Source organism: Mandrillus leucophaeus, unplaced genomic scaffold (genome assembly GCF_000951045.1).
Source record: "Mandrillus leucophaeus isolate KB7577 unplaced genomic scaffold, Mleu.le_1.0 Scaffold406, whole genome shotgun sequence".
NCBI classification, from domain to species: Eukaryota; Metazoa; Chordata; class Mammalia; order Primates; family Cercopithecidae; genus Mandrillus; species Mandrillus leucophaeus.
Window position 1 is genome coordinate 1597930 of NW_012104321.1, and position 10993 is coordinate 1608922.

At 36.0% G+C, this 10993-nt stretch overlaps 1 protein-coding gene across 8 annotated transcripts in view; it reads left to right on the forward strand.

Annotated features, from left to right (window-relative positions):
- The window catches only part of SNCA (synuclein, alpha (non A4 component of amyloid precursor)), a 132426-nt gene extending 127053 nt beyond the window's left edge, over positions 1 to 5373 (forward strand). For 7 of the 8 annotated variants that reach the window (XM_011992183.1, XM_011992186.1, XM_011992180.1 and 4 more), the window contains exons 5-6: positions 2105 to 2188; positions 4770 to 5373. In XM_011992183.1, the coding sequence (XP_011847573.1) occupies positions 2105 to 2188; positions 4770 to 4802 (117 nt within the window). In that variant the 3' untranslated portion in view covers positions 4803 to 5373. The remainder of the gene's footprint in view (positions 1 to 2104; positions 2189 to 4769) is intronic. The other variant, XM_011992187.1, reaches the window with a different exon arrangement.
- Positions 5374 to 10993: the final 5620 nt, after the last annotated feature.

The following is a 10993-nucleotide window of genomic DNA, read 5'->3' on the forward strand; positions in this document are numbered from 1 at the left end:
ACACACCCAGTCACCCAGGCTGGAACCATGTAGACACACACACTCACCTAACCTGCACATCTGCATACATCCTTCAAAGTTCAGCCAAATAACATATAAACATATCCAGTAACATCCATCAGTCTTAGTTCTGCCGTAACAACTCCTTTTTGATCATCAAACAAACAGGCTAGGTCCGCCATATTTACTTGTCTGGTCCATATCAAAATTTTCTAACAAATTATATTAGAAAATCAAATCTCTGTCAGTTTCAAAATGCATGAAAAAAATTGCCTTATTTCCCTTATACTTGGCTATCCTAACAGTAATCTAAATATTAATGATAAAGTTAATGATGTCGTTTGCTTCTCCCAGTTGTAAAGAAGGTTTGGCTGCCCCGTTTGATCACTAAGGCTAATTGACATGCAGAAAAAAAGCATAGGAAACTTCTCAGCATCACAAAAGCTCTGTCATCTAGAGAAGTTAGGACTTGAGCTCAAGTCCTGTGACATGGAAGCCTTGTGCCTAGCTACCCCGCAGCAGAGCCCGTATCCTTCACTCGTACCAAGAAGTGAAACACTATGAAAACAGTCTTTACTCCACATTTTAAAGTGAGGTAGTTTGGGGTGGTTTATATTTTATTTAATGTATCTATTATTTGGATTTTTTTAGTTTATAAAAAGGGCATTGGCAAGGGCAGAATGATCTATAAGCTTCTCTGCCCACCTACCATAAGCATGATCTTTAATTTGACCTTTTCTTACCGTCATCCATTTCCTTATACTTCAGTGTCCCTGTCAGTCACTTTCATGTGAAGACATGGGGAGGATTTTTCACATCAGACATGTTGTTGAAAATCAGCCTCATTGACTGAGGGATTATTTGATCCCTTCCTCTGAGTCCATTAGGCTCACATTGCCTCTCTGTTTTTTGAATTTTCAGTTAACTTTATCTTCTTATAATTACTTTGCTAAAATAAATGCAAAGCAACAAAAGGTATTTAGTGAAGAATATCAACAAAGCCATGACCATTTCAGGCTGAGTTTTGAGTATTCTTTGTCTAGGAAGAGATACCTAGAAAAATTTTCTGACCATGTATTTGATTATTTCCCTTCAATATGTATAGTCTGTCTTCAAATTTCAGAAAAGAATTTGTGTATTCGTTGTCATTTAAAATCATTGTGTTAAATATGTATGCTTTTACATTATAAATGGTTATAAAAGTTAAACACTTAGAAAAAAGTCAAAATAACATACATAACTATCCAGCAAAATAACTTTCATATTTTATTGTGTTTTCTTTCAAACTTTTTACCTTTGCATCTGAATTGTGTGTAGGTTGTATCTATAATACAAATAACACTTTATAGTCTGCTAAATATTATACCATAAATAGGTTGTTTTTACATAATTCTCAGGTAATAGTAATACATGTCTTTATCATAATCTACCGAGTAGCTGAATGATAATTTCTTTTTAAGACAAGGTCTTGCTCTGTCACCCAGGCTGGAATGCAGTGGCATGAACATAGCTCACTGTAGCCTCTACCTCCCAGGCTCCAGTGATCCTCCTGCCTCAGCCTCCCAAGTGTCTGGGACATAGGCATGTGCCACCATGCCCAGCTATTTATTTGTATTTTTAGTAGACTTGGGGTTTCATTGTGTGTTCCAGGCTGGCCTTGAACTCCTGGACTCAAATGATCCACCTGCCTCAGCCTCCCAAAGTGCTGAAATCACAGGAGTGAACCATAGCACCCAGCAATAATTTTTTAACTCTTCATTATTCATTGAACATTTAGTTAACAATTGTAAAAATGTTGTTTCCTGCTGTCATTGATCTTGTGAAGAATATTTTTGGACTATAGCTGTGGATTATTTCCTAAATAGTGAACTACTTGAGCAAAAACTTTACATACTTTGAGGGCTGGTAACCCATGTTGCCGCAATGTTTCCCCAAAGGCATTGCAGAGTTTAGAATGCCAGTACTTACATTAAAGTGTGCCATTTTCAACATCCCTGGCCAACATCCCTATATGTAAGATTTTTCCAAAACATGGTTCTGATTTTTAAAAGTGAAAAATGCTACTTCATCATGTTCTTTTTGTGCTTCTCACTTTAAATATTAGAATGAAGAAGGAACCCCACAGGAAGGAATTCTACAAGATATGCCTGTGGATCCTGACAATGAGGCTTATGAAATGCCTTCTGAGGTAGGAGTCCAAGCTGAATCTTTCTAACAGTACCAAAAACCTGTCATTGTCATATTTCTCTTGCTTAGTGAGAATCATTTGCTCTCTACATGCTCATTACGTGGACAACTTTCAAGCTAGGAATGGTTTTTACATTTTTAAAGGGTCCAAAAAAAAAGAGGAGGAGGAGGAAGAGAGGATGTAACACAAATCCTATCTAAGTCCACATAGCTTAAAATACTTACTACTTGACCCTTTACAGGAAAAGTTTACTAACCCCTGCATTAGAGAATATATTTTTAGAAACTATACATTCTAAAATAAGTTTCTAAATGGAAAGTTAGGGAAATCAACGGAATGCCAAAGGAAGGTAATTATTTTTTGCCATACATTTCCAGTGGGATGATTGCATAGTAAAATAAAAGTTACCCACACAAGTTATAGAATGAAAAGATAAATGTATGATTTGCAACAATTGATATATTCCAGTATAACATTTTAAACAACGTATGATTGTTAATTTTATTTTGATTGAAAACAAAAGTATTTTAATAGAAAATGTATCAAAAGGGAAATTAGAAAATACTGTTAGATGAATAAAACTTACCCAAGAAGAAATAGTAAATCTGAATAGTTTTGTATAGATTTGTAACACAGTGAAGTGATTAAATAATTAAATTAGTAAAAACAAAAACAAAAACAAAAACAAAAAAAAAAACACCTGCATGCAAAGAAAATCCCAGGCCGAGACAGCATCGCTGGTAAATTCTAACAAACATTTAAGGAAGAATTAATACTAATTAGTTAACACCAATTAGTATCTCTTACACAACATAGAAGAGGAGTCATTTAGACATTTCCCAACTAATTCTGTGAGACCAATATTACCCTGATAATCAAAACCAAACGAAGATATCACAAGAAAAGAAACTGTATGATGGTTCCATTAAAAATTGAGTTCAACTATATTGTGGTTAGGTTATGTATTATTCCTCATGGCATTATTAAAAGGCATATCAAGGATGGGTGCAGCGGCTCACACCTGTAATCCCAGCACTTTGTGAGCCAAAGTGGCCAGGTTACCTGAGGCCAGGAGTTCAAGACCAGTCTGGCCAACATGGTGAAACCCCATCTCTACTAAAAATACAAAAATTAGCCAGGCATGGTGGAACACGCCTATAGTTCCAGCTACTTGGGAGGCTGAGGCACAAGAGTTGCTTGAACCCAGGAGGCAGAGGTTGCAGTGAGCTGAGATGGCACCCCTGAACTCCAATCTAGGCAACAGGGCAAGACTCTGTCACACACACACACACACACACACACACACACACACCACACACAAAACATATTAATAATAATTCAATTTACAGAAATTGAGATTAAATTGTTTGCCTAATAAGAATTTCCAGTATTTTGGGGTCTTTTATGCAAGACACAGTACTAAACACTATAGAAAACTATAGTGTAATTGACATTACCAGGATATAAGGAGTTTACAGTCTGGTAGGTTTGATGAAAAAAATAGAAATTCATTCATTCATTCCTTCATTATGATTCCTTCCTTTAACAAACATTATTGATTGTCTTCTATGTACCAGGCATCACAGGAGCAAAGAAATACAAGATATACTAAAATATATAACATTTTAAAGGATCTGTTTCAATCAATCAGGAGAAGTTTTATTGAGGAGGTAATGTTGATCTGGGTGGGAAAAGGAAAGAGATATGGTAGGGCAAAACAAACAGAGGACGTTCTGGCACAAGGGAATATCAGAAGCAAAGGCATATATGTCTGAGAATGCAAATGGATATGTCTGAGAACAGTAAATAATTATGACTCAAGCTTAGGAACAAGGAAAATGGTGATAGATTGAACCTGCAGCTATGGGTCAAAGACAAATTATAGCGTATTAGGACAATCTTGTCATTTAAGTTTGTGTTCTATTCAGAAAACAACTTCAGTTATTGAAGATATGCTTATTTGTTTGTTTTTAAGCAGAATCCTGATATTATTAAAGTTGCTCTTTAGGAGGAATAATCTGACCCCTTTAATTACATCGTTAATATTTGTATTGTGGGTGCTTTCCAGATATTGTATGGAGAGCTTGGGGTCTGAAATACAACTAATAATTGAAGCCATAGATGAAGATGAAATTTTCAAGGGGGAGGGTGAAAGTCGGGAAACTGTACCTCGCCTTCAAACGTCTTAATTTCCTTCTGAGAATTAGAGCGTCTTAGCCCTGGAAAAGGCTTTATAGACCGCTTGATTTTATTCTCACATTTTACAGGTGAAGAAACTGAGAATCAGCCAGTCCAACTTATTTGTCCTACCAGACTAGGTATATGATCATTAAATGGTACATCTGGATTAGAACCTAGATATTTTAACTGATTACGACCACAATTCGCGTCTATATCGGACAGGAAATACACAACTATTAAAAATAAGATAATGTATATTGCAGAATATTTGCAAAAACATTGAGTGTAAATTTTAATGTAAGTGATGAGCCATTTCCTATCTCATTGGCTGTCAGTGCTGATGCATGATTGAAACTTACACTAACAGTGTGTGCTGTCTTTTTTATTTTTCTAATATTAGGAAGGGTATCAAGACTACGAACCTGAAGCCTAAGAAATATCTTTGCTCCCAGTTTCTTGAGATCTGCTGACAGACGTTCCATCTTGTACAAGTGCTCAGTTCCAATGTGCCCAGTCATGACATTTCTCAAAGTTTTTACAGTGTATTTTGAAGTCTTCCATCAGCAGTGATTGAAGTATCTGTACCTGCCCCCACTCAGCATTTCGGTGCTTCCCTTTCACTGAAGTGAATACATGGTAGCAGGGTCTTTGTGTGCTGTGGATTTTGTGGCTTCAATCTATGATGTTAAAACAAATTAAAAACACCTAAGTGACTACCACTTATTTCTAAATCCTCACTATTTTTTTGTTGCTGTTGTTCAGAAGTTGTTAGTGATTTGCTATCGTATATTATAAGATTTTTAGGTGTCTTTTAATGATACTGTCTAAGAATAATGATGTATTGTGAAATTTGTTAATATATATAATACTTAAAAATATGTGAGCATGAAACTATGCACCTATAAATACTATGAAATTTTACCGTTTTGTGATGTGTTTTATTAACTTGTGTTTGTATATAAATGGTGAGAATTAAAATAAAATGTCGTCTCATTGCAAAAAAATTTTTATTTTTATCCCATCTCACTTTAATAATAAAAATCTTGCTTATAAGCAACATGAATTGAGAACTGACACAATGGACGTAAAGTTATTAATAGGCATTTGAAGAAGGAGGAATTTTAGAAGAGGTAGAGAAAATGGAACATTAACCCTACACTGGGAATTCCCTGAAGCAGCACTGCCAGAAGTGTGTTTTGGTATGCACTGGTGCCTTAAGTGGCTGTGATTAAAAAAAAAAAAAAAGTGGGCTCCAGGGAACGAAGCAGTGTAAAAGATGATTTTGACTACATCCTCCTTAGAGATCCATGAGACACTTTAGCACATATTAGCACATTCAAGGCTCTGAGACAATGTGGTTAACTTTGTTTAACTCAGCAGTCCCCATTTAAAAAAAAAAAATCATCAAAAATTCTCTCTCTCTATTCCTTTTTCTCTCGCTCCCCTTTTTTCCAGGAAATGCCTTTAAACATCTTTGGGAACTATCAGGATCACCTTAAAGAAGATCAGTTCTCCAGACTGATAAAAATTTCATGATCTCTTTTAAATGTTGCCAAATATATGAATTCTAGGATTTTTCCTTGGGAAAGGTTTTTCTCTTTCAGGGAAGATCTATTAACTCCCCATGGGTGCTGAAAATAAACTTGATGGTGAAAAATTCTATATAAATTAATTTAAAATTTTTTTGGTTTCTCTTTTTAATTATTCTGGGGCATAGTCATTTTTAAAAGTCACTAGTAGAAAGTATAATTTCAAGACAGAATATTCTAGGCATGCTAGCAGTTTATATGTATTCATGAGTAATGTGATATATATTGGGCACTGGTGAGGCAGGAAGGAGGAATGAGTGACTATAAGGATGGTTACCATAGAAACTTCCTTTTTTACCTAATTGAAAAGCGACTACTACAGAGTGCTAAGCTGCATGTGTCATCTTACACTGGAGAGAAATGGTAAGTTTCTTGTTTTATTTAAGTTATGTTTAAGCAAGGAAAGGATTTTTTATCCAACAGTATATTTCAGGAAGGTTAGAAAATAGCTGTTAGGATATATTTTAAATCTACCTAAAGCAGCATATTTTAAAAAATTAGAAGTATTGGCATTAAATGAAGAAATAGAGGACAAAACTAGACTGATGGCAATGACCTAGAACATTTTGAGATTAGTAAAGTTGTGACCATGAATTTAGGGATTTATGTGGATACAAATTCTCCTTTAAAGTGTTTCTTCCCTTAATATTTATCTGGTAGTTATTTATGAGCAGTGAATTATTTTGTAGTTTATATATCTTAATAGTTTATTTGGGACCAAGCACTTAACAAAAAGTTCTATAAGTCATAGAAGCCTTTTCAGGAAGCTTGTCTCACATTCATTCCTGAGACATTCACCTGCCAAGTGGCCTGAGGATCAATCCGGTCCTAGGTTTATTTTGCAGACATACATTGTCCCAAGTTATTCAGCCTCATATGACTCCACAGTGGGCTTTACCAAAACAGTTCAGAGTGCACTTTGGCACACAATTGGGAGCAGAACAATCTAATGTGTGGTTTGGTATTCCAAGTGGGGTCTTTTTCAGAATCTCTCCACTAGTGTGAGATGCAAATACGTTTCCTCATTTTTCTGGCTCATCCAGTATGTAGCTATTTGTGACATAATAAATATATACATATATGAAAATATGTGTTTGGTTTCTGCCTCCAGTTCTTACAAAGAGCTCCTAAAACCCTTGTAATTTCCCGAGTGGTAGGGGTGCTAGGGTCATCTTTTGTTCTAATATTTGGTCTTTGATCCTGCTTTCTGACACAGAGCTCCTAAGTCCCTGGGCGAGAGTAGTATCTTCTCTTCTAATGAAGGGACTCTTGCTGGGTTCCTGGACTGGGGCTGGTCACCAGAAAAGTCAAGCCATGATAAGAAGCTTGAAGCTTTTAGCCCCATTTCCATCTTCTGGGGACAGGAGAGAAGAGGAGCTGAGTTAATAAGCAACCATGCTTCCATGATGAAGACTCCGTAAAAATCCCTGAAAGACAGGATTCAGAGTGCTTTGAAGTAAGTGAACATGCAGAGATGCTGGGAAGGGTGGTGTGTCCAGAGAAGACATGTAAGCTCCCCACGCCTCCCCCATACCTTTCCCTGTGCATCTCTTCCATCTGGCTGTTCCTGAGTTGTATCCTTTTATAACAAACTGGTAATCTAGTAAGCAAACTGTTTTCCTGAAGTCTGTGAGTCACACTAGCAAATTATCAAATCTGAGGAGAGGGCCGCGGAGAACTTGGATTTGTAACCAAGTCAAGCAGAAGTTATGAGTAACATGAAGACTCATCATTTGCGATTGTCATCTTCAGTGGGGAGGGGGAAAATTTTGTAAAACTGAGCCCTTAACCTGTGGGTCAATGCTAACTCCAGGTAGATAATGTCCGATTTGAATTACAGGACACCCAGTTGATAGCCACAAAGAATGGGAGAATTGCTTGGTGTAGAAAACACACCCCACACACACATGTGGTGGTAGAAATGAAGTGTTCTGGAAATAATGAGTGTTGTGAGTGAGTATATAGAAAGAAAAACAGCTTTTCCTTTTCACTACTGGGTTAAACACAAACACACTTATGCATTCACACATCTCAAAGACAACCATCAATTCTCAAAGGTGGTGCCGTCTAAATCCATACTGAGGAAGAAAACACATTTTCTTTTCCAGTCTGTAAACCTGACAGACTGCCTCGTCCACACACGAATGGAACTCTGTGTTTTATCTGGAATGCGTTCATCCCATTTAGTTCTTTCTGTCTTGGGCAGGGCAAGAGTGCAACAGGGCTGATATTTTCATATGAGCTCTGTCCCTGTTATTGGCTATACTTAGACAAATTATTATGTGTCAAATATAGATGTAAGTGATTTATCAATATTAAGTCACTTAATTCTCAAAACAACCTTAATAGGTTCCATTATGATTCTAATTTTATACATAAGCCAACGGAGGCACCCTCAGGCTAAATAACTTTCCCATGGCCACACAGCTAGTAAGTGGCAGAGCCAAGAGGCCCAACATTACAGTACCACAGTCTGTGCTCTCAGCCCCTTGGCCACATAGTGTCTGAGCGAGGACACAGAGCTATTTAAGAGAACTTCCAGAAGTCTAGGAAATGGAGTGATAGCTCCACTTTTCTAGGTATAATTATTAGATATTTGTTTTTCTTCAGGCACCCAAAGAAAACTTACTAGAGTTTGAGCCTTTAGCAAGTTTTGCTAGTGTATTTGTTTTTCTTCAGGTGCCTGAAGACAAACATATATATATACACACACACACACACATGCACACACACACACAATGTGCATCTATATATGTGTGTACACACATATATACACATATCTCTCATCTATATATATGTCTCTCTATATATCTATAAACATACATCTATAGATACATAGAGAGAGATTTTAATTATTTTTTCTTTTTTTTTTTTTGAGACGGAGTCTTGCTCTTGTCACCCAGGCTGGAGTGTAATGGCACAATCTCAGTTCATTGCAATCTCTGCCTCCAGGGTTCAAATGATTCTCCTGCCTCAGTCTCCTGAGCAGCTGGGATTACAGACACCCACCATCTCAGCCCAGCTAATTTGTGTATTTTTAGTAGAGATGGGGTTCACCATGTTGGCCAGGCTGGTCTCGAACTCCTGACCTCAAGCGATCCACCCACCTCGGCCTCCCAACGTGCTGGGATTACAGGTGTGAGCCACCATGCCTGGCCAAGATTTCTAATTCTAAGAGAAATTAACACCTGATAGATATTTCCTTGTAACTAAACCAGGCATATTCTGATTATAGAACTAAGTTATTTATTTTCAGTGGAAGATACAGATGTTGATACAATAATAGCAGCAGTCTACAGTAAGGTGGGCTTTGTAAATTTCTATGTTGAATCATGGCATGGTTACTTGGCTTATGTCAAATAGCCAAAAAATATAAATTAAAGTATAACTAAGATTGTCAATTACACATATTTAGTAATGGAATGAATGAAGTTATAAATAAATAGTAAAGGGCATGAATTAATAATCTGTATGTATAAATAATAGTAGCAACTTAATATTGTATAATAAACTTCGATTTTTTAGGTGTAGTTTTTTGATGCAGTAATGTTCATTTTATCCTTTGAATAAGCATAGAATGGAAGAACCCAAGATGCAATAGAACAGATATAACACTAAAACTATTCTTAAATATGATTTTAGTTCCAATGTTCTTTGTGTAATTACCTACGGTTTTCTTTAATGTTTTGCTCCTACTACATTATCCTTAATTATTTGAAATCTTACTTTGGAAGCAGTTAAACCACATTCCTTCAAATAGCCCTTAGTTTGAGCCTTTAGTAAGTTTTGCTAGTATAATTTGGCTTTAAAATCAGCAGGATTGCGTAGGGAATTTCCATAACATATTGTTGATCTGCAACTATAGGTTAATGTACTAGGATGGCTTCTCTTATGAACCTTATGAAAATATATCCTCAGATTCCCTCAAAGGTCAGTGACAGAAATCCTCATTGTTTCTATGGCAACACAGCAAGAGATGGTGCCTTGGAAATGTGCTGCATTTTAATTAGGTTCCTCTAGGGCTTCCTAACTGCCTTTTGCAGGTAAACTAAATACCAGGTTGCCTTTTATCTTGCAATGAAATGAAAGCTAACGCATGTCTGTAAATGTCAAAGCTAAGCTGTGTTCCAATAAAGTTGAATCTAAACAAATATAGTAGCAAGTCATGCTTTTATCTTAGAAAAGAATACAATACTCTTTACCTAGAATAGTCAGGGATGCTGCTTAATGAGGTAGGTTAGAGCAATAGAGAATATCCTGAACTCTAAAACTATTAATAGACTATGGAACTTCGACTCCTATTTATGCCACTTACTACTTAATATTAGTGTCTTTGTTTCCTTATACATAAATATGCAAATGATAAAAATAGTGCCTCATGGCATTGTTGCATGCATTAAGTGAGTTAACCTAAGTGGAACACTTAGGACTGCCTGGCTGATAGTAAGTGATCAATGAATCAATGATGCTATTTATTAGTAGTAGTACTAGTACAGCACACTGTATTTTTAAAGGTAAAAAAGAAATAACAAATTTTTTAAGTGTTCAGATACATTCACATGTCTTCTTTTAATATAAAATAGCAATCAAGATCAAGATAGTGGTAGAGATATTTTGGAGACATAAGGCAGAGGCTATTTACTAATAGCTAGGGGGGCATTTTACTAGTTTACTGACCAATGTTACTATACTTATGTGTACTTTGCAGAATATCACCTAGCACCAAAAAGAAATTAAGAAAGTGTAACTTACTGAGAGGTGAATATGCACCAACTCCGTAAACACTATGTTTATGGAACACATCTAACTTTAGACTTAGCTATACTCATCAACTTATGTATCTTCTCATCCAAGTGGGATGTGTTTAATATTTACCATATATTCATAAATTCACTGAGTATTGTTCTGGTAACTAGAAAAAAAAGGACAAGCATATATAAGTAAAACTCACTGATCTAAAACAGAGTATTATCAACTACAAAAGAAAAAAATAACCACTTGAATCTCCACCGATTCCACCTATTCAATAATTCTC